The sequence below is a fragment of the Carassius auratus genome, chromosome 41 (genome assembly GCF_003368295.1).
Source record: "Carassius auratus strain Wakin chromosome 41, ASM336829v1, whole genome shotgun sequence".
Lineage (NCBI taxonomy): Eukaryota > Metazoa > Chordata > Actinopteri > Cypriniformes > Cyprinidae > Carassius > Carassius auratus.
The window spans coordinates 14140040-14165143 of NC_039283.1; the positions used below are offsets into that span (position 1 = coordinate 14140040).

Genomic DNA, 25104 nt, shown 5'->3' on the forward strand with positions numbered 1-25104 from the left:
AAAAAATAGTGAAAAACTTCAAACTTTACATTCATATACATTTTAACATAAAATCTTGATTTGAAAAAGTCCATGGGCTTCTTGTGCAAAAACCACCCAATTATAAATACAAACAAGTGTGCAGAGAATAAAACCTTCATTTGTTGAAAAAGATTAGCTCTGTGTTCAGTGTCTCCTTGTGTGCGGTGGTAACTCAAATCTCTCTCTATCTCAGCATTTCTCACGAAGGACAGTCATTCTCACAGAACCTTCATATGGGCCACCTGATGAGTGCACATTTTCTCTTGTGTAAATGGCAGCAGCAGGTTTGTATTAGAGTAAATACTCAATCCATAGACGAATCAGCGGTCTTCTTCCTGCTCTTTTCTCAGACATCCTCCAGTTTTTCAGTCTTTCCACAAACCTCCTGCACTGGCATTGGTACCTCCTCTTCCTCTGTGCACTGACTGGAACCAAGGCTGCTCTTGTCGGAGGAGCAGAGACCTGATGACCCAGTACAATACACATTATTAGACACGTATTCCTGTTATGCAGTACAATTTCATTCCATGTCTTAATATATTGGGGGAAATATTAAACTCACAATTTTCAAATATGAGAATCACATTAATTAGTTTCCTTATCATACTGTTATAATTAGGTGATCATAGAGGTGAATCGAAAATAATAATTTCATAAAAAAATGTAAGTCTATTAACTAGGTGCTCTGTACTTCGAACGTGTCTAGCTTTATTATTGTTTTGATCACTTAAAACAGTTTTAATTGATGACATGTATAGGTTTTCCTGTTATTGTCACTGCTTTCCAATCATTATTATATTATATTATATTATATTATATTATATTATATTATATTATATTATATTATATTATATTATATTATATTATATTATATTAAAACTATTTTTTTTTTATTAGTTGGGGTTAGGTTTTATAGGTTTTAGAATTATTATATTATATTATATTATTAAACATTTTTGCATTTAATTTACTTTAATTATATATATATGTACATATATATATATATATATATATATATATATATATATATATTTTTTTTTTTTTTTTTTTTTTTTTTTTTTTTTTGTAGAAATACTTTTTAATTATAATTTATTTATTATTTGGGGTTAGGTTTTATAGGTTTTAGAATTATTATATTATATTATATTATTTAAAATTTTTGCATTTAATTTACTTTTAATTTATATATATATATATATATATATATATATATATATATATATATATATATATATGTATATATATTTTTTTTTTTTTTTTTTTTGTAGAAATACTTTTTAATTATAATTTATTTATTATTTGGGGTTAGGTTTTATAGGTTTTAGAATTATTATATTATATTATATTATATTATATTATATTATATTATATTATATTATATTATATTATATTATATTATATTATATTATATTATTACGAAAATGATTGGGGTTAAATCAGATTTCAGTATTAAAGTTTATATTTAATTTAATTCAGTTAAAAAATGTCTGAGTGACCAAAACATAACTTGTACTGCCGTTCTAGATTCGACAGGTAGGTATATTAAAACTATTCATGCAATGTAGTGTCCGTATATCAAGCACTCATGCAAGTGTATAAAGAGCAGTTCCAAGGATTTCTTTATGAATTAAAAGATTGATTTGTTGTTTATAGTGGCACTGACCGATTGATGTCGACATGATCCGTCCACATGGTCGTGCATGTCTGCTGATGAGAAGGAAACAGGTGAGCAGAGCGCACACACACACACACGCAAAACACAGACTCACCGAGATCCACACATTATCTGGAAGAGGTTGATAGAAAGGGAGCAAATAGATGGGGAAAAGGAGAGAGAAAGAGTAAACAGGTCAATAGAGAATACACCTGATATACTCTGTGTGTGTGATAGTCTGTTTGCCTTCAACAGTGACTATTTTACCACACTGATGACAGCGTGTCAGGGTTCAGGCACTCACCATGGGTGGGCGATATTGTTTTAGTAGAAGGAGGAGTAGTAACAGTAGTTGTCTGAATTTTCTCACACGACTCGCATTTGCTGTCACTGCATCTGTAGCCGTCTTCACATGTGCAGTTTGCATCGCTTGTCACCGTACAGTCCTTCATATACTTCATATCTGCAAGAGTTAAAGAGGTTATGTAGAACTGTACGAGTTTATCAGTGTTTCTTCAACTTGTATTCAGAAAGGTCACATCATATTGATCATAAGAGACCACCAAGGCATTTCTAATGTTACAAAAGACTTCAGTTTCATATAAATGCTCACCATCTTACAACAGAAAGGAAAAGCTGAAATCTCTTAATTCGAGAATGAATAAAGCGTCTAAGACACCAATGTGCATGCACTCATTTGTGCGTACAGTCATTTCAACAAGACGCAAGTGTCAAAATAAAACAGCGAGCTCGAACACAGGTTTTTTTTTTCTTTCTGCTGACTCACAATTAACTCATGCCACCTCAGGATATTCACTTTTCATTTCTGCTCATCGCTTTTTATCACAAGATTCTTTAGCCTGGTTATTTAGTCTGGTTACTAATATCAAATATTAGTTTCTCTTATATGTCTCCTTTTCTTCCCAAACGACCATTTTTTCTACTTGTTATCTCATTGTCGTATTCAATCTTTGGCATCTGCATATCAAAATATCTCAGACATCTAAGTAGGCAGTTGTTTCCGTTTCAAAGAACAACTTCCACCACTCAGGTGCTTTTTCCCCCAATGCTACACGTGTATTTTCAAGGTTTGATGTCCTATATCATGTTTGTTACCAGCGACTCAGACGTTCTTCAGACCCCCACCTACCTCCATACTAAAAACCCACCTAGATCTGCTGAAGGGGAAGCCCCTGCTTTGTTTTACTGTCATGTTTGGTATTTCTAGTTCATGACTCTTCATACCGATTCATCTAAACATTCAAAACATAGCCGGACATATCATTCTAAGAACCTACAACCTGTTTTGTGATCATAAAGAAACTGAGTAGACATACTTTCCCTGGTGCACGTCGTGCAATGTTTGCACCATTGGTAATTGATATTATAGTCGTCCGTGAAGTAGCCATTTCCACATGGCTCGCACACAGTTTCAGTTTTTCCTTCACATTTCTTCATCATAAGCTCCCCTGTATAAACACACACAAAAGCAGGGAAACATGCATGGAATGAGACATTAGTGATGCTGACTGTACAGACAAAATTATGACATTTAAGAACATGGCATTCAATGCTGACTGGTTCGAAAGTCTACCAGGTTGAGTTTAGGGAACAAGTCATCCTCATCCGAGAAACTTGATGTGTCATTCTAAGACCTTAGGTAAATGTCAATCAACCATACTATAGCTGAACCCTGAACAATTCTTACATAATGCAACCGGTTTTGAGATGTTGAAAGATTACATCCTGACTTTTTCAAAAAGCCGAACAACGTTTAAGCAGCAGATTCTTTTGCTTCGGTGCACTTCATGTTAATTATCAAATCTTAACTGAAGAACGGCTTAGTTCTTTTAACTCTGACTCAACTCTGTTCTCAGTGATGAGGCAGCTGATTTCGTTTACCTGGTTTACATTTTTTGCAGCACCGGTTGCCGTCCAAATACTCTGTTCTTTCATCGCACTGCAGTGACTGGACGAGAGGAAGGACATGTGATGAGAGCAGGAGGACACTGAGCAAGGCAAGCATCTTCCTGGAAGAGAAAAAAAGAAGCATGTGAAGATTCAGAATGACACATGACACCTGGAATGACTTGAAATGCGTTAGCAGAGAATGTAAAGAGTCATACAAATCATGAATATATTACTTGGCCTTACTGTTAAATGTTTAATGCAATAATTACTGATAAATATGATTGTTTTTTTTTTATTTATATCGCTTTTGTCACACTTTTGTCAAAATGATCCATTATATATATATATATATATATATATATATATATATATATATATATATATATATATATATAATTTGTTTCAGAATAAAAGTGATTTTAAATATATAACTTATTAAAAAAGTAATATATACGTATATGTGTGTTTCTGTTTGTGTGTGTGTTTATGAAAACTGAATATTTTTTGATAATTTTATAAACACACACACACACACACACACACACACACATATATATTACTTTTATTCTGAAACAAATACAGTTTTGTTGAAACAAGCAATAAGTCAATAACGTTATGTTGCCATTTCTCATCTCTATACTCTGTACGAATAAGTGAATGAAAATAAGACATTGTGTCAATGATTATACAATGATCTTTTGAGCATAGTTACAACAAGCACCAGACAGATCCGGTCCCTCACATGCTTAATTCAGCTTGACCTAGTTATGTGCGTTTTGGTAGTTGTATGTAGTTGTTTTTCAATCTGAACTTTTAATTGACATTGATCAAAACATTTGTATCCTTAAAATAAGATCATAGATTTGCTGCAACATCACATAGTACATCATCGTTTTTTACCATCCCTGTTAAATCACACATGCTTTAAATAAGCACCAAGAGAGCAAAGTCTGTAGAAGACAGTGAATGAAGACTTACCTTGAAAGTGTGTACAAGCCAGTAGACAGCGAGAAAAAGACGAGCGATGTGAGTTAGGCGGGCCCCTCTGAAACTTTGAAGATGAGGGGACAACTCTCCAGCATTAAATCTTTATCAGAAACTTCAGATGACTCATCTATAAACTAACGTTATATATCACTCTTCTTAGGACCACCAACAGCAGCTGCATGTGCTTTAAGTTTATTCTTCTCCTGAGCCTCTTTTTCCTCTAGCCCAAACGTCCCATTAAAGGTTTTCTATCTAGTTTTAACTTGGTTCCAACTTAGTTTTAACTAGTTCCAAAACAAACTGTCTCTTTCTCTCCATCTCCCTTTGAAACGAATATGTACGCAGACGAACACTCTAGATGAAAAGGGTCTTGTGTCTCATTCTGAGTAAAAGCATGAGTAAAAAACACTAGCTCTTCTGCAGCTACTCATTCTGAGATTATGATATTAGTATATTAGAGAAATGAGCTTAGTAGTGAGGCCAGTAGTTGAATAACGCCCAATCACACAGAATCCATGAAGCTCAACATATCATCCTGAGTTTAGATTAAAATGTCTGGTTAGCATACCAGTACATTATGCCTGACAGCTGCCATAACGGTTTTTATTTTGGGTTTATTTTCCAAAACATCTTTATCAACCGTCATCTAATCTTAATTTGCTAATTCTTTCTCCCCAACTTTTACACTTATGAGCTGTCAGCTCAGTTTTATTCAGTGGAACTGATACCACTATGAGAAGAGTCATGTCCTTCTTGTAGTTTGTAGATTAGACATGCAACCACGGCACACGTGCACACACCAAGAGCAATTAGTGTTTACAGTAAAAGGAGGGCTCACCACAACACCGCTCGAACTGCTAAGATATAAGAAATGTGACATCAACTCCTGCAGATAACATCACCTGCTGACAGGCATGCAGCTTTACAGAACTCTAACCTTCACGTAAAAAAGTTCTCCCCTTATGAGTGAGACCCCTCTTCAAAAAGATCCTATTAGATCAATCATAATTTCTGTTATGTCACATACCTTTTACTGGTGTGGTGTGCTTTGCATTCAAGTATGTTTCCTCTAAATATTTTCACACTTTTCCTTATAAGTGACAGTTGAAATTGTCACAGGTGTTAAGGGCCAGAGATGGGAGGTGCTCACTCTTGGGTTAAATTTCTGGTAAGTTGACATATCTGCAGGGCCATGTCCATGGCCTTCCTTACTGTAGTTGGGCCAACAAACTAACTATAAGCTTTCAAGAAGGTGTCTCCAATCAGATGGTCAACTTCATTATGATTCTGTAAGATGGCTTCCACAGTCAAAAGTTTGCAGCTTCAGACAGAATTCTCAGCAATACAAATTTAACAAACAAAAAGAAAAGCAGGTAACATACTCCAACAGAAACAAACAAAGTCTGTAACATGAGTCTTATGATTACAATGTCGAAGGCCGGTGAGGATAATCGCTTGACCTGTATGGTTAAAGCAGGAAATGAGGGTGTTATAGCAGGATCTAAAGTGTTTTGCTGCAATAAGCTTGTTACAGTTTTATTGCAGGTAGTATAACTTTCCAGAACCAGTGGTTCATCACCAGGGGCCTCATTTTCAAACTGTAAATTGCAGTGGAATTTAGTGTACGCATACTCTAAGATCTAATCTGTGTGTTGACAAAAATCCACAGCAACGTTCATATTTATAAAAATGTTTTTTTTTTGACATGGAAAAATACTTAGTGCCACGTCAGGGTCTGAGCAGGCATACAGTACTGCAGCTATTTGAACATCTTAGCTACAATAATAATAAAAGTGGTGTACATGCAAGCTCCAAATTCATCATAAATAACAAAGATGCAGTGTAAGAGATTAATTGCGCAAGATTAAGCTGACCTTTTCAGTAGCCTAATGTTGTTCTTTACTCTCTTTCTGTAGACAGTTTATTCCATGTTGTTGTTTTTTCTTAATTTATAATAGAACTTGTGAAGTATTCAATTGATAATGCATAAAATAGAAAAAATTGCATAAACGACTGTTTTGCTTGTGTAGTTAATAAGAATAGGCCTATGTCATGCAGTAAAAGTTTTAATATATTCTATTCAATAACATTCTTAACTGTTTTATTTATAACATCTGCTGATTTGCTTCTGTGAAAATGAATAGAGACATCAGCCTTAAACTTTGTTTTTGCCATTTACATCAGTTCCCTATCAAAAGCTACTCTCAATGCTACGTTGAATAATGCTTATGAGAACATTCATTGTTCGACAGGTTGTGAAGAATTGTCAGTTGGCTTCAACTCAGCATTTAACACCATCATTCCCTCCAAGCTGACCACAAAACTTGGAGACCTGGACATTAACACCTCCCTTAACTGGATTATGGACTTTCTGACCAGAAGACTTTACCTTACCACACCTGCTCATTAATGGGATGGTTGTTGAACATGTCTCCAGCTTCAAGTTCCTGGGAATCACCATCTCGGAGGACCTGTCCTGCACCATAAACACCTCCAGCCTGGTCAAGAAGGCTCACCAGCACCTCTTCTTCCACAGGACACTAAAGAAGAACCAACTGTCTTCAGCCATCCTGGTGAACTTCTACCAGTGTGCGATCAAGAGCATCATGACCAGTTGCATCATATGCATCATATGTTCATAGTCTCTGCCTATAGTGTACATACACTTGACATAATCCATTTGTATAGTATGTTCATAGTACACCTATCTGTATATCATGCTGATAGTATTTAAAATCTGTAAATTATGTCCATAATACTTATCTGTATACTGCTACTGCTACTATGGCCGTTCATGTCAAGTACGACGAACTGCTTCTCGTGTTGAGCATCTCTCTTCCAGAAATGAATTGTAGGCCTCCTGAGAGTCCCTGCGGCCATTGTCAATTGCTGTGCACCAGTTGGGTCTGTCATTTGCAAGTGCCTCTCACTTGTCCAAGTTAATGGAAAAGGCCTAAAGATCCCTTTTAATGACGTCTTTAAAATGTAGATGGGGGCGACCATGTTTGTGGGGGGCATTTGCCAGCTCGCCATATAGCAAGATTTTTGGGAGGCAGGTGTCTTTCATTCGACAAATATGCCCAGTCCAGCGGAGGTGGCATCTACAAAGAATGGTGTACAGGTCACTGAAACCAGTTCTCTCAAGTATGACAGAGTTTGGCACATGGTCCTTCCAGTATACACCCAGTATGGATTGAAGGCAGCGAAAATGGAAGGCGTTGAGGCGATGTTCGTGCCTCCTGTATGTTTGTCCATGTCTCACTTGCATATAAGTTGCTAAGTACACATGCATGGCATGGACTTTGAGGAGCAATGAGAGGTACTTGTGCCAGACACACTTGCTCCATTTTCCAAACATTGATGATGCCCTCCTTATGGGCATTTCAAGCTTTGCGTCAAGGTTATTGTTGTTTGATACGGTGGAACCCAGGTAGGTGAATTTGTCTACCACAGATAGACATGTGTTATAAATGTATACTGTAGGGTTCAGGGTTGCAGGTTGGGCAAGGATAACTGTCTTTTTAAGACTAATCTGCAAACCAAACTCTAGACATCCAGCGGCAAAAGATGAGCAGAGTAATTGTAGAGCTGCCTCTGAGTGGGCAACAAAGGCAGCATCATCAGCATAAAGCAGCTCACGTACCAGAACATGGCGTACTTTAGTCTTCACCCGCAGTCTGGCCAGATTAAACAGTTTTCCTGAGTTGCGGGTGTGTAGAAGAATACCTGAGTCATCAGGGAAGGCACCGCTACTACTACTGCTGTCCATGTCGAGCTCACAGCATGTTGGAATCTCTAAGGACATCTGGTAGGGCAGAGAAGAAAATTCCGAAGAGGGTAGGAGCAAGGACACAACCCTGCTTTACCCCACACCTTATCTGGAACTCTTCAGAGCGAGTGATTTCAGACTGTACGATTGCCTTCATGCCCCCCAAGAAACTCAGTGACCACCTTCAGTAGCTTTGGAGGGCAGCCAAGTCTTTGTAGGATAAGGAAAAGTCCAGATCGACCAACGTAGTCAAAGGCCTTGGTCAAGTCTACAAACACTAAGAACAGAGGTTTATGCTATTCAATACACTTTTCCTGTAGTTGTCGAACACAGAACACCATGTCTGCTATGGAGCGGCCAGCACGAAACCCACTCTGGCTTTCGGGGAGGATACGGTCAGCAAGGATTTGTAGATGTGGTAGAATAGTGCAAGAAAATATCTTGCCAGCAAGACTGAGCAGAGATATTCCTAATTAAGTTGCTACAGTCTGCACGGTCCCCCTTGTTCTTATAGATGGTGATGATGTTGGAATCTCTAAGGACATCTGGTGATGATGTAGGACAGAGGCATCATCACCTGCCTTATAAGCCTCAGGGGGAGGCCGTTAGCCCCGGGATACTTGTTATTTTCAGTGCTTTAATTGCAAATTTGACATCCTCAATGGTGATATCTGCATCCAGGTCAGACATAGGGGGAGTTCAGGAACAGCAGCAGTTATTGCCAGTGTGTTGGCTGTGACAGGCTGAGCATAGAGAAGGCTGTAGTGCTCTGCCCATCTCGCCAATTGAGATTCCAAATCAGTCAGAAGTTCACCTAATAGGGAACAGAGTGGAGAGGATTTTTTAGGTACTGGGCCCAAGGCTTCTTTCAGACCTTCAAAGACTCCTCGGATGTTTCCAATGGATGCACTTGACTCAATACGGTCACACAGTGTGCTCCAGTAAGTCTGCATGGCTATGCGAGTGACCCGTTGGACATTGCTGCATGCCTGCTTCAATGCTGCCTTATTTGAGCGAGTGTTATGCTGCAGATGAGACAGTCTGACTGAACCTTTCGAATCAATTGCAGGTAGGAGCAGGCTGGCATGGGTTTTGAACCAGTCAGGTTGGGATCTGGATCGCTTTCCAAAGATGGAGAATGCAGCCTTTGTGGTAACAGAGTGGAAGTGCTGCCAAGCAGCCGTGATGTCTGCATGAGGAGGTGAGGAATCAAAGCTGGAAGCAAGTAATTCTTGGAACAGAGGCCTCCAAGTACTCGAAGATGGACGAAAAATTTCTGTCAGGTGGTTGAGGGGAGGGGCCTCAGCAACAGTCTCTCCCCTTCTTTGGCGACCTCCACAACAAGGTAACTTGTTCATGAGTAAGACCTATTTGTTCCATGTCTTTGTGCCATCGACGTGAATTTAAACGACCACCATGGAGAGCTTCCCCTGGGAGCTCATCATCTTTAAAGAAACCTATGCTCCCCACCAAACCTTGTAGACTGACATCTTCACTGGTGGGGAAAGCTTTCCAGGCAGTGGGTCAGGCTGGTGCTGCCCTGCACACCATGGCGGTAGCTGACCTGCTGAATGACTTGAACACAGGCGGGACCATCAATGAGAGGAGTTTTTAGAACTTTCTTTAGGCCACAGATTTGTCCCTCCAGGCGACTATGCAGACAGCATGTGCCATCGGCCATTCAGTGGAAGCTACGGTCTACATGGAGAGACACCTGTAGCTTAAACTCACAGGCATCAAGGAGAGGGACCGGGGTTTCCTTCTTGATGTCCCCGTCTCACCTTCCGGCATATTTGACGACTATGTCAACACAGTCCTCAGTGGTTTACAAGAGGCGAAGCACTATGAAGACACTTTTGAGAGGTTTCTCCCCTGCTTTTCAAGCGTCAGGACTGTCGCTGGGGAGGGGCATATAAGGTTTCAACAGACAGTAGAGGTTCCTTCCTGGCAGCCTCAGGTTTTTTTTTCTGGTTACCAACAAAAATTTTAGATCTTCCTGGGTTGAACCGCTACCTCAGAACATACACTTTCAAAATGTTGATATTCAGGATGGTTGTGTCTCAGATCCAATCTGGCGATTGGTTTGTGACAATCAATCTCAAGGACATGTACTTCCACATAGAGATCTTGCCACAACACAGGAAGTTCCTGAGGTTTGCTTTCAGGGGCGAAGCTTACTAGTATCAGGTTCTTCTGTTCAGCCTAGCCTTGTCACCTCCCACATTCACAAATTGCATGGATGCAGCTTTGGCTCCTCTATGACTCCAGGACGACTGGCTGATTTTGGTTCAGTCTCTGGAGCTAGCACTTCGGCATTGGGATGTCGTCCTAGCTCATCTCGAATCTCTGGTGTTGAGACTCAATGCCAAGAAAAGTGTTGTCTCTCCTGCTCAGAGGACAACTTATTTGGGGATTGAATGGAATTTGATCACGATGCAAGCACAGCTGTCTCCTACACACATCAAATCAATTCTAAGCACCATAAATAACATCAATCTAAGCCAAAAAGTTACAGTTAATAACTTTCAAAGGGTTATAGGTCTCATGGCAGCTGCATCAATTGTAATACCTTATTGCCTACTGCACATGAGACGTTTCAGTTGTAGCTCAGAGCCATTTCATCCAAGGGCCAATCCCCAGAGGCAAATAAGGGTTACCCACCAGGGGCTTCATACCCTTGCTTTGTGGTTCAGACCCCGGTTTCTGACTTTCCAAGTACTAGGGCTCCCTTCACTTGAAAAAGTTATAAGCCAAGTAGTTGAGGCCACCCACTAGAGTCACAGTCCCTTTATGGGACTTAGCATAGTGCTCGAAGGTCTGGTTGACATCCCTTTTGAACCACTAGAGTCAGCACCTGTCAGGTTTCTGAACCAAAAGATTGATATTCTAATGGCTATTACTTATCTGAAAAGAATTGATGATTTGCAGGCTCTGTCAGTCTCGCCATCCTGCCTAGACTTTGTCCCTGGGCTGGTCAAAGCTATTTTGCATAATCACCCAAATTATCTTTTGAAATTTCCATTCTCAACCATACATCGGGTCGTTCTTGAAGCCTTCTGCCCTCCCCCGTTCCCCAACACCAGAGCAGAAAAGACTTCACTTACTGTGTCAAGTACATGCTCTTTAGATTTACATCCACTGCGCCAGCCAGTGGCATAAGTCAGAGCAGCTTTTCACATGCTATGAGGGCTGCAACCGGAGGGCGGCTGCCACTAAGCAAACTATGGCACATTGGGTGAGGAATGCTACTGCCCTAGCCTACGAGGCACGTGGTCAAGTTTCGCCTTCGGTTATAACAAGAAGTGTTCCCTTGCAGCAAGTGTGTGATGCGGCAGGCTGGTCCTCTCCGCACACATTTGTTAGATTCTATAGTTTGGATGTCCATGCTACTCAGGGCTCACAGGTCCTTGAATCAACATCCCAGAGTCATGTCTGAGATCCTGTCAATGCTTGTGCGCACACACTACACAATCTTGGGGGGTCCAGACACTTCCAGTATGGTGCTGTTGGTTTTTCTCATTCCCATAAGCATAATTGAATGCAGCATCAAGACTAGCTTTTGATAGGGAACTTCTCGGGTTACATAACTGTAACCCTGTTCCCTGGAAAAGCAGGAACAAGATGCTGCATAACAATGCTGAAAAAGACAAGATAAAGACCTCAGACAAAGGTGAACCGGAGGATGTGTCCTTTTCACATGTATTTTATAACCTCTCAGGTGCGTGTAATCAATGACGTCACCTACCAAGGTTATTTAAGCCAATTCATGGCGTTTGACACACATTCTTCACAACCAGCCAAACAAAGAATGTATTCATAAGCGTTATATTTGAATAAAATACAGTACATATTTTAGTGTCAGTACATTAATTTCACATTTGAGTAGCATTAGTAAACTGTGTAAATATAAATAAATGCCAAATCACAATAATCGAGTAATAATTAATTGTATTATGATATGAAACATATGTTGTTATTTTCTTCTTTGTGCTAGTCATTCTCATAGAACGTTGGATATTTGGCGTGTGCTTTTAAATGGTAATGATATTAATTAGGAGGTGTTTACAAGGTGGAGATCTGACACCAGTCAGCTGCACACAATTTCAAGATTATTTCCTATGTATAAATATCACATCTGGAAGCGAGGCGTATGCATGTGTTTTTGTGTGCATGTAACGATCGTGACCCAGTAAGACACAAGGCGAGAGTGATCCAAATGCAGGTGTGTTTATTGAGGGGTAATCCACAGAATAATCCAACAAAGCTGGGTCAAAACCAGAAAAACATCCAAAATAAAACAGACAGGAAAGGAAAGGAAAGGAAAGGGAACAGGTAGACGAGGAATCTCGGAGGACGAGAAGACTGGGATCACAAAAGGTACGGACTCCATAAAGACAAACAGGAAAAGACGGGTAAATATAGGGAGGCTAATGACTAATAAGTGAAGACACCTGGTGCAATTAACCGGAGTGCAATTACTGTGATGAAGGGACAAGGCTAGTGGGAATTGTAGTGCCTATGGTGAAGTGCCTAAGGGGAAGTGAGCCCACTAGTGGACACCCAGGGAAACCGAGACTAGACAGTGTGACAGTGCACCGTTTGTTTTCTCTGAATCACGCTTACCCACTTTTGAGAAATGATCTTTAAACAAATTTAGGACGGTTTATATGCAACATTTTTAAAATGAGGCCCAAGGAATTTCACAGTTGAATGTTATTATGTGAAAAAAGTATTTACCATCAATAAACAACCTTGTACCTCACAATAGGTCTGTTTTTAAATGTTGATACATTTTCATTAAAAATCAATTCCCCAATGTAGAAAATTAATGGGATTTTTCTTCTGGAACCTGACTGTTGAACTCAGTGGCATAAGCCAAAGATATTACCCTCTGCATCCTACTCTGCTGACATCTGGAACAAATATCTTGCTTGAGCATTACATTTAGATCTGATTGGCTGTGTAATGTGGCACCAAACCATGTTGGTGTAATATCGGCCCTGTTAGTCAAGCTAATGAAACAGCAGCATCTTGCTGGTTGAGCAGGCTGTGGTTTATAAATTTAGTAAGGCCTGGAATCAGTTGTGCTATTTATGCACTCATGGACAGAGGTGTGATCTCACCTTCCACAGCCACAACATTCACCAGAATTTTAGTACAGTTAATTTAAATATATTTCCATTCAATATACAGGTGGAAGGAAAATACCTAACAATTGTGCCCAACAACAACTGAACTGTCCCAGGAAAACTAAACTTGTTATCCAGGGATAACATACCTCGGAATGTCGCCACTGACCAATCAGAATCAAGTATTCCACAGAGCCGTGAAATATATGTGTGTGTGTGTGTGTGTGCGCGCGTGTGTGTATATATATATAAATATATATATATAGAGAGAGAGAGAGAGAGAGAGGCCTATAGAAATCAAGATTGTTAGCTTTCTGTGTTAGTGTATTTTCAACTACCATCAGACTGAAAATTTAAAATAACTAAATAAAAAAATATGTGCTTAGCATACAATGTGAATTAAATAATACCCAGCAAACTATGTTTTTTGTTTTTGTTATGAATTGGTTTTGGCACTATGCTAAAGAGCAATCCGTGGGCATTTTTTACAATCTCCATGGTTACATTGCAGGTCACAGGGGAAATGGAGAAATGGAGGATGTGGTTTTAGAGGTGAGGAAGTATTTTTTTTTTTTTGCCTCAATATGCAGCTTAGTAAATACATTCTGTCTGAGATAAACAAAAAAAGTATTTAACCAGTTTTTAAATCTATTTATTAGGTCATATTGTACCTGGAGAAAAATGAAGACAAAACATGATATTGTAACAATGATAACAGAGCTATATTTCCCCCCCACAATTTCATAATTTCTTGCAATGCAATGCAAAAAAAAAAAAAAAAAATATTAAGTCTGAAAAATATTAAATGAAAATTATCTTACTCACACTCAGATGATGAACTCATATGATGAAGAACTATTATTCTTTACATGCATTGCATTAATGAACTGTATCGATTCCATGCATTGATGAATGAATGAATGAATGATTGAATGAATCATTTACATAGCACTTTATTGTGTATTGCTATACACCCAAAGTGCTTTACAATCATATGAGGGTGGTCTCTCCTCAACCACTACCAGGAAGTCAAGCCTCCAAAGGGAGGGGAGGTGGGTGGCGAATGTGCAAAAATAAAAATTACCACACCATGATAAAAGTGGTGCATATAATGGTGCATATAATCAGTTTTCTGAAGTCATATGATGGATTTGTGTGTAGACTGTAGATGTGCTTTGTCTTTGGGTAGCTGGTGTTGGGTGCAAGTCAGGGGCAAAAGTCATGTAAGTAGAGATGTCTGATTTGTGAAGAATGATTTGAGTCCGATCTTTTCAAAGAATCTGATGATTCTATTTACAAAAAACTTTCTGAATGATTCAATCTGATCTTGTTCTAAGTTCAGATCATTCCCTCAGATATGTAGTTGCAAGTTGCAACCATTAACCAGAATATTCTTCAAATTGTCTTATTTCAAGAAATAAGAAAGTCATGACATAAGTGCGTTTAGGCTCAATTATGATTTATTTATTTATTTTTACTCTAGTTTGACTTTCTGATAGAGCTATGTGTATTAACCAACGTTCAACAAAAGACATTTTACTGCACAGTAAAACATTGTTCAAGGACGTTTTGTGTCCTATCACTGTGTAAATACGTTACTGTTCTTTTCTCAAAGTTGCAACAGAAGCTTTAGGGTACTTTCGGTTTCATCCAGCCTCTAGAATTCCTTCATGAGAACTGTCACGCGAGGAGGAGCGGACTGTGTGACGCATAACACTTCCAGTCAAGACTACCCTTCTCCTCCGAGGAAATGCACGGTAGCGGTTCTTCACCAATCTCACATTAAAAAAAAAAAAAAAAACGTTTTTTTTTATATATTTTATTTTTTAGCTCAACTGGTGATGACGAAAAGTTTCTGGGAGAGTAGGAAAGGACCGTGTTGGATCGCCATGAGTAGAGGTAAGGTCGCGCGCTGTGACTGCTCCACACGGAACTCGATTGTTATCTCTACTTGTGGCACTTGAGTGTGGGTGTCGAGATTGTGTCGTGGCTTTGAAACGAATGGAAATGCTAAAGCGTCACCCCATTTGTCTTCTTTCCCAGCGTATATGTCTGTGGGGGTCTCAGCTGGCATCAACAATAAAAACTGTATTTTAGATGTTACTGTGTGTGGTTTTGGGCTGATTGTTAGTTTCTCATTTAGGCACTATTTCGCAACAGGTTACTGTAAGAATATTCTGCTTGATATACAAGGACAAGGAGTTCATGAAAACTGTTGTTGTTTTTTAATGACTATATAATGCTGGCTAAATTAATAATTGGAAAATGATTAACCCTTACTTGCTCATCTGTCCTCCGGCGACCCGCCGCGATGTCCGGTCAGAGAGTTTGGGGAAGTGAGAAGTGCTGCTTTAGCGCCACCTTACAACGGCCATGAGGAAATGCAAGCTGTGCGCTTATGTTTTGCTGGTAAGATATGAGCCATAATTTTGCCCCAGCTGTCCATCTAAAATACTTTCTTAAAAGGTTGTGTTGGTATGTTTCATTGTTGATGATTAAAGGGGTGTTTTAATTGATCAATTACTCGGCGACTTTATCTGTGCATAGAATGAACAGTTGGGTTCCATAAATTAAACAACAACACACAAATCTTTTAGGACAGACATGCATGGAGATTTTGTAAGTTATGGTGAGCATAAGCCATGAATCAGTGTAATTTCATTCAAATAAATAAATGTAATAATGAAGGACTTCCTTACCCATAATTCTGAAGAAATATCCACCAATCACAGAAGTTACTCATTTATAGCGTTATAGTTCATTCCTCCAAAGAATTTATGTGAAGCATTTTTTTTTTTTATATTGTGGAATACAGTATTGTACTGTGCACTCACACATAATAAAAATGGCATGCTATTCAAAAGAATAGTCACAGTCATTCTCCTTTCCTTTTTGTAACCTAAATGATCCTTTGTTCCCCACAGGTTCTAATCAGCCAGTCAAATACAATTGCATATTTTGCACGTGGACAAGAAACTGTGAAAAATGATTGTTCTGATAGTGAATACTGGAATGAGAAAGGATTCTGCTGTAATAAATGTCATCCAGGTAAAGCAAATTTAAATACAGGCTTTATAGATGTACATTGCTTATAGATGTAAATTGTGTACTTTTGAATAAGAACATTCATAATATAATGAAGCAAAGTTGTTAACATTTAAAATAGTTACCCATGGATAAAAACCTATGGTTAGCAACAGGGTGTTTTTTTGTGTGTGTTTTGTTTTGTTTTGTTTTGTTTTTTCAAAGAAAACTTTTGTTCAGCTTTCATAGATGGTTCTTTCTTGTCCTTTGTCCTTTTTGTTTTCCACTCCAGGGTTTAAATTGAAAGCATCATGTCCTGGACTAAACATGAGGTCTGAATGTGAGATATGTGAGGATGGAACCTATCTAGATAGCTCAAACTATCATGAAAACTGCTTCAGATGCAAGGAGTGCAAAAAACGTAATGCCATTTTATTACTTACATTTTCATATTTCTTGTTTTTGAAGAGATAATTACCCCAAAAAATGACAATTCTGTCATCATTTACATAACTGTTACATAATTTCAAATCTGTGTGACTTTCTTTCTTCTGCGGAACACAGTTTTGAAGAGTGTTTTTGTCCAAACAATATTGACAAAAAAAACACTAATATATATATATATATATATATATATATATATATATATATATATATATATATATATATATATATATATATATATATATATATTGTTTTGTGTTCCACAAAAGACAAACATTTTGGAAGAACATGAGGGTGAGTAAATGATGACAATTTTCATTTTTAGATGAAATTATCCCTTTAATATGTAAATTATTATTAAAAACTTCACACAGCCAATTCATTTGATTCTTGCCCAGGTTACATGTGTCTTTCTTGTTTTAATCACAGCCCATTCCAAAGAAATATCGCCATGTACACGCATAAGCGATCGGGTGTGTGGGTGTGAGTCTGGATACTACTATAAGAAACTAGATGCCCTGACATGGGTTTGTAAGGAGTGTAAGAAGTGTGGACCTGGGCAGCATACAATTGTGCAATGTAAGTTCCTTGAGCTTAAACAGGTCATATGATGCTTTTTTAAAGATCATTATTTTGTTTATTTGGTGTAAAGAATATGTTGACGTGCGTGCTATTATGTAAAAAAAAAAAAAAACATTATTTTTCCAATTCTGTACATTATTTTAGTTCCTCTCTGCCTCGCCTCTCATAAATGCATAATTTTCTACAAAGTCCATCCCTCCGACAAGCGCAGTCTGCTCTGATTGGCCAATTGACCCAGTGTATTGTGATTGGCCGATCACCGCAAGCACTCGTCAGAAATTTAACACCCCTTTCCATAATCGTGAGCGTCTTCTTTTAAAATAAATGTAAAGACAGTTAATAATGTCCTTAGTTTAACCATCAGTTCAAGCCCGAAAGGGGAACAGAGTCACGTGACAGACACAGTGATGAAGCTTGTGTTTGCAGTACACAAGCCACAGACGGTTAAGACATCTGACTCCACTGTGATGTGAATGACCGGTTTCTCTCTCTCTTTCACACATGCGTGTGCTCACACACACACACAACATGCAAAACTCAGCATTTAAACAGTCAATAGCAAATACTTAAACTAATAACAAAGTAGGTGATTCAGAAGTGCTAGATTGTCATAGCAAAGTCAGAATAACCTCATAAAACGGTCATGAATAAAACGTGTTGCTGTTCTGTTGCAAGTAATCTTAAAGATCTCTAATGCTCTTTTGTCCTCGCCTAGAAACACAGCATCTCCTTTACATGGCTACTTCAACACTAATTCTTTCTTTGCATGGACATTTGGGCGGCATTGCGCAAATATTTCCACATCGTGATGCAGACTTGTGTTTGAACGAGCCGTTTTAGGGGGGCGTGGCAGAGTCTTAACTTTGATAAAGAATATCTCTTTAGTCTTTGCAACTTCAGGGATCTTATCTATGCACAATCAGCTTGTAACACTCCAAAGAGAAATGAAAACTTGAAATAAAGCTTCCTAATTAATTATAATTGTATTTAAATTTTTTTACATAGATTGTAGCAAACCCTTGGTTAATGTTTTCACTTTTGACAGGTTCTGGTGATCAGAATGCACAGTGTGAATGCAAAGAAAACCATTACCAAGTGGGAAAAAACATCTGTGAGCCGTGTGCTAAGTAAGTCAGTACTTCAATACTCTCATTATGGTGTGGCACCTGTTCAGAGGTTAAGATGATGAATTGAACTTATTCATCTTTTGATTACAAAAGTCTACAAGTACAGACTTTCTTCCTTGGAAGGAATTTATGTCTGCTGTCCTAAAAAGTTTGTTATACTTAAAATACTTACATCCAAGCTTAAAGTACACAGCCAAATGCAGTACATAAGCACATTTCTCAATGCAAATGCATTTAACTACAAAAGCTCAGTTTTGTGCGTTATTGTGTTTTGAAATGCGTTTAACCAGTATTAATAACTAAGTGCAATTACACATCTTGGATATTACAGTCATTTAAAATTTTTGATTAATCCTAAATAATTTTATTTTGAATTTTATTTTTGTTATTTTAGACATTTCAGACAATATAATCATCATGTGTGTTCTTTATGTCTTATAGATGTCAGGAGGAGTGTCCAGACGTGTGCAAAACCACCACACCTCGTAACCCTGTTAAGTCCACCAGCCCAATTAATTCTTCAGGTGAGTACTGATCTGTGAAATTTCCCCTGAGGAGGCAGTGCCTCTTCATAAAATTGGATGAGAAAACTATGCAAATATTACAAAATATGAAATTAAAAAGAAAACTACATTTTTTTTTTAAGTAGCACTACAACATTGGTTGTCTCTCCTAAGCCTATTGAGTTTTAGACTTAAAAGCATGTGGTGGGTTAGGTAAGGGACACATTTTGAATGAATGGTAAGTCACGTAAGGTTCATGCAATAAAGCCCGCCTCCTGTTTTTGTATGTGTTACGCATTCGCTAATCAGTCTGAATGAACAAACTGGTGTCATTAATGGGAAGCCTAATTAAAATGTAAGTAAACCGACTCAGATATCACCCATTCATCACGTCAAAATAAAACTTGAGATGTCCTGAGAACATGATCGGTGGGGTTTTTTTCTGTGAGCAATTAGCTTGGTGAAATTACTTATTTACCGAGCTTTGATGACTAATGATCCGAAAAGTGAACTATTAATAAGAACAGCTGAATAGTTATTATTTTGGAATGAATGTAAAAAAAAATGCTTAAAACACTTGCTTGATGAGATTTCTACTTGGTTTTAATAAACAGAACATTACTTACATTGTTAATGTATAAATAGAAAATAGAATCGTATTTGGTTTCTTTCTTTCATTCTTTCTTTTTGATTGTGTAAATAATATTTAACCAGGAAAATGAGTAACTGGACAAGAATTTACTGTTATTTCAAAAAACACGTCTCTGTATCTAAATATGTGTGCCCTTCAGAGACTGAGAAAATATAACACAGCTGTTGATGTCTGTTGGCCTTCCTAATATTGAGGATGCCAGACAGGCAACTATTGCCAAACTATGGCTTTAGAGTGTTTCAGGCTTTTTAGAAAGCGTGAGTAATCTTGGGAAGTCCCCTCTCAAGTTCTTGTGAATTTGTCTTGCCATGACTAAGCAAAATGTATCTGTAAAAACATAATGTGTCTTCAAGCAAAAAAAAAAAAAATATATATATATATATATATTAATGAGTGATTTTAATTTCTCGTCACATTGATGTTTCAGGCACATTACAACAAATACTGGTCCCCGTTTGTGCATGTATCACGGTTCTAGCACTGGGAGTGCTCGTGTTATACGAGCCAATCAGACTTTGGAAGAAAAAGAGGCAAGCTTTGTCATCGGAGAAATCATTAACTGCTCTCGAAGATGAGGTAAAATACTTGATTGTCCTATGACAAACAATGGCAAGGACACCACAACCATTCTTCTTCACAATGCAAGTGATTCATATTTGATGCTAAACACATAATTACCGTTGCTCTGTTTTCACAGAAGATGATTCATGTTTTATGATAAATACTAATAAACTTATACTGTATTTCTGTCACATGATAAAATAAAGACAAAAAATAATACTAATACTTAATAGCTCGAATGTCTTCATAAATAAATGCTAAACTGGTGCTGTATTGACTGTTTTCCGTTTCACACACACACATATATATATATAATTTTTTTTTTTTTTTTTTATGTAATTCATTCCTGTGATGGTGAATTTTCAGCAGCCATTAACAAGTCTTCAGTGTCACATGATCCTTCAGAAATTATGTAATATGCTGATTATTGTCATTATTGAAAACACTTGTGCTCCTTAATACTATTTTTTAATATCTTTTGTGAATTAAAGACCTAAAGATATATAATTACTAAAATAAATGTTACAATGATTCTTATTGCATAGACTCTTGCAGGACCTTTGTGGAAGCCATGCGTTTCCTCAAGGTCGTGTAATGATCATGTGATGTGTTATATCCTATTTGACTGGTGTTGTTTTGATTATTGTGTTGTGTATTTCTGCATGTTATTAAGTAATTAATAAATATATGTAATGTTCTTCACAGAAATTGATTATTAGAGTGGAACCAAACAGAATATGTGAGAGTGTTTCTTTCGCAAACCAGCCGTGTAAGACAGAACAAAGTGGAAAACTCCCAGACTGCGTCCCAAGAGAGATCAAAAGTATATCTGAGTTTATTTGTTTCGAAACCTAAATCATTGGAGGCTTAAGTAATGATGCTAAAAGATGATTCACGTCTGTTGTCTGTCTCTCACCATTTCTTCCTCTGACTTTTGCTTGTGTAGTTCATGAATTCTTCTATTTTGTGCTGGACGAGGTGCCGATTGGACGATTTAAAGAACTTGTACGTCGACTCGGTGTTTCTGAGCAGAACATTGACAGGGCAGAACAAGACCACCGGAACTGCAAAGATGCCCACTACCAGATGCTGAAGGTTTGGAGTGACAGTGGCAGAGGAGGAGGGAGCAATGTTTTGCCATTTCACCGCATCCAAATGTTCGTATGCACTCTGAGGGACATGTGTTTGGTTAACTGTGCAGACAACATCGAGAACATGTTCCTTTCACAGGACACAAGTGCTTCATGCTGAAACTGCTGAAAGAGAATGAAGAAGAGGGCATTAATAGAGAACTTAACCTTTCACCAATTTCCATTGGATTCCTTTAAGAGTGGAACTGGGTCTACAGCTGCATTTTTGTCGTTTTATTTTATGTCATGTTTCCGGTTGTTTGAAGATTTCACACTAATTATTTTTTATTTTTTTGCATGCATATGTTCTGTGTTATATGTTTGAATGTTATCCAGACTTTTGTTAGTGAATGTATCTGAATGAGAGTGGTGGGGGTGGTTGGGGTTTGGGTTGTAATTTTTACATATATGTAATGGATATAAAATAATCATGCATATTATCTCCCAGATCAGTTCTCCTTAGGGCCGTTACATAGTCAACGCGAGAAACGTGAGCAAGCGACACGAGCGACGCGAGCGACGCGCTCCCTTTCATAGTCTAAACAGTGACGGGCGATGCGTGTATGCAATACACCTCTCACACAACAGGGGGTAGTAGAGTCGGGTGATATTAGTAGAGTCGGGTCGCATGATATTCAGATCACAATGGCAACTGAAGAGGAGTGTGGATCGTATAAATGTGGATGAATACGTATAAGTTTGCATAATTTTTCCTCTTCGCCCGGTATTCAAACCATAGACAGTCCTTCTTCTTCTGTAAACACAATATACTTGAATTAATGTACAATACTTGCAATGTCGCCCCCACCGACAATGCATAGTATTGCGTGCATCGGCGCGTCGCGTATCAAAAACTAGGACGACACATTTGGCTACGCACCGACGCATAATGGCGGCTGAAGCGTAACGATGCGTAGCCTCGGGGACGCGTATGCGTACAGATGCGTTGACTATGAAACGGCCCTTATAGCACACATATCTTAATAGCATGTCCAGGTTACACACAGACACTATTTTCTGTTTAATAGGGTCAGTACATAGGTGTAAAGGTTTTATACTCTACAAACTGTATTTTATATCCCCCTTACCCTAACCTTCACTCAAATGTTTTTTCACAAAACTTCATTGTTGTATGATTTATAAGCTTGCTTGATTCCTCATGTTCCTCAAATTTACTGGTATAACTGTCCTTGCAACATAATGTAATACCAGGTGTCACACTATTGTTCCAAATTTTGGGAAAGGTTAGGTTTTTGTTCTGTTAGTTATTGTTGTTGTTTTTGTTTAGTTTAGTTTTTCTTCACCAAGACTATTACAGTCAAAACTACAGTCCAAATAATGTTCTGTAATTTTTAGCAGACATTTTTTTTTTTTTTTTGGGGCGAGGGGTTGCTCTTGATAGGTTTTGTGAGAGGCCTTATTTACCCAATTATGAGGTCTGTATAGATGAATGTAATGCTGATAGCAAAGGTATTTACATGTACAAAACAAAAACCTTAATTTCATTTGTATTTGAGGGGTGATTTGTATAATTGCATTATTCCACAGGTTAATATGGTGCTTCCACTGGAAACTAGCATTAAAATTCAATGAAAATGCAAATTATAAAGCTGATTTGACCCCATATTATTCTTATTCTTTTTTTAATTTTTTTTTTTTTATTATTACTTGAAAAAAATTTTTTTTTGCCTCAAACCTAAAAAAGGCAAGAGTAGAAAAATGATCAGCAAAAAAAAAAATCCTTACATGTCAACTTTTTATATCATATGGTCTCAACTAAATCATATTCAAAGGAATTTTTGTAATATTTGTTATATTTAGAGTTTTATGAGTTCCCTCCCAGGATACGTTGCACTTTTAGGGTATAAAAACAGCTTAAGTAATCAATAATTCTATGATTTATTTGATGCAAACAAATATACAGTATAATCTTCAAAATATGCTGCATGTATGACATATCTTGTGTCCTTAATTTAAGGCACAGACATTTCTTGTATTTTTACATTTCTGAACGATCTCGTCTTCATTCTCATTCCCCTTGAGGTCCATGATTCTGCACGGTTCAGCTCCATCAATTAGCAATGTTTGCAACCTTTGATGCAATTTATAATCTCCATCCACCCCCAACACCTCATGAGAGATTTTTATCAAGGGGCTCCCCCTTGTATTTAGTGTGATTTCTGTGATTACTGAGTATTTTCTGTGATTTCTATACCATCTACATTTTCTGAATTGGTGTACATGTTGGCTTTAGGTCAAACTGACAAAACAAGCACAGAAACTTTTAACCAAATCATGTGACCCCCAAACTCCAAACAACCTCAACTACTGTATGATTATAATGAGAGTAATGGATTAAAAATTATTTCCTGGTGCCTCCTACAAAAGACTAAAGAATATGTATCCTGTGGTACAAGTTGCCTGTTTAAGACTTAATGAAAATGACTGTGAATAACCCAGAAACACAGAAAAAAGGTTGTAGAAGCAGAAAATGAATTGCAGAAAAGTAACACATTGATTGAAATATTTATAAGTAGGCCTGAAGTGGTATTTTCTTGTATATATATTGCCCATTCTACAAATTATGCTTATATTTTTAATTCATGTGTAATTTGATTTTCATTTGAAGTCATTCCCATGTTAGATGAAACCTGGAAGTACATACTTTGATGAAAAGCCTCACAAGCACTAAATATATACAGGTGCTGGCCATATAATTACAATATCATCAAAAATGTTATTTATTTCACTAATTCCACTAATTCAAAAAGAGAAAGTTGTATATTATATTCATTCATTACACACAGACTGATATATTTCAAATGTATTTATTTTAATTTTGATGATTATAACGGACAACTAAGGAAAATCCCAAATTCAGTATCTCAGAAAATTAGAATATTACTTAAGTCCAATACAAAAAAAGGATTTTTAGAAATCTTGGCCAACTGAAAAGTATGAGCATGTACAGCACTCAATACTTATTTGGGGCTACTTTTGGCTGAATTACTGCAGCAGCCGTGGCATGGACTCAATCAATCTGTGGCACTGCTCAGGTGTTATGAGAGCCCAGGTTGCTCTGATAGAGGCCTTCAGCTCTTCTGCATGTTTGGGTCTGGCATATCACATCTTCCTCTTCACAATAGATTTTCTATGGGGTTAAGGTCAGGGGAGTTTGCTGGCCAATTAAGAACAGGGATACCATGGTCCTTAAACCAGGTACTGGTAGCTTTGGTACTGTGTGCAGGTGCCAAGTCCTGTTGGAAAATGATATCTGCATCTCCATAAAGTTGGTCAGCAGCAGGAAGCATGAAGTGCTCTAAAACTTCCTGGTATACAGCTGTGTTGACCTTGGACCTCAGAAAACACAGTGGACCAACAGCAGCAGATGACATGGGACCCCAAACCATCACTGACTGTGAAAACTTTACACTGGACCTCGAGCAACGTGGATTGTGTGCCTCTCCTCTCCTCCTCCAGACTCTGGGACCCTGATTTCCAAAGGAAATGCAAAATTTACTTTCATCAGAGAACATAACTGTGGACCACTCAGCAGCAGTCCAGTCATTTTTGAAGCGAGACGCTTCTGACGCTGTCTGTTGTTCAAGAG

At 37.7% G+C, this 25104-nt stretch overlaps 2 protein-coding genes across 3 annotated transcripts; one reads left to right on the top strand and one right to left on the bottom strand.

Annotated features, from left to right (window-relative positions):
• Positions 1 to 193: 193 nt before the first annotated feature.
• On the bottom strand, positions 194 to 15822 carry LOC113060154 (tumor necrosis factor receptor superfamily member 4-like). Its single transcript, XM_026229023.1, has 6 exons — positions 15752 to 15822; positions 3578 to 3705; positions 3013 to 3144; positions 1980 to 2138; positions 1685 to 1807; positions 194 to 483 (listed from the first exon to the last, which is right to left on the bottom strand). Exons 1-6 carry the CDS (start codon positions 15757 to 15759, stop codon positions 368 to 370), a joined length of 666 nt encoding a protein of 221 aa, XP_026084808.1. The 5' UTR covers positions 15760 to 15822; the 3' UTR covers positions 194 to 367.
• On the top strand, positions 14554 to 23118 carry LOC113060152 (tumor necrosis factor receptor superfamily member 1A-like). 2 transcript variants are annotated; one of them, XM_026229019.1, is made up of 12 exons: positions 14554 to 14694; positions 15087 to 15228; positions 15302 to 15370; positions 15795 to 15880; positions 16396 to 16519; positions 16788 to 16916; positions 17369 to 17518; positions 18567 to 18648; positions 19090 to 19172; positions 20231 to 20379; positions 21070 to 21187; positions 21311 to 23118. In XM_026229019.1, the coding sequence occupies exons 4-12, from the start codon at positions 15845 to 15847 to the stop codon at positions 21613 to 21615; spliced, it is 1176 nt and encodes a 391-aa protein (XP_026084804.1). In that variant the 5' UTR covers positions 14554 to 14694; positions 15087 to 15228; positions 15302 to 15370; positions 15795 to 15844; the 3' UTR covers positions 21616 to 23118. The 2 variants fall into 2 exon arrangements, with proteins under 2 accessions (XP_026084804.1, XP_026084805.1); XM_026229020.1 differs by having other exon boundaries at positions 15126 to 15228.
• The last annotated feature ends 1986 nt before the right edge of the window (positions 23119 to 25104 follow it).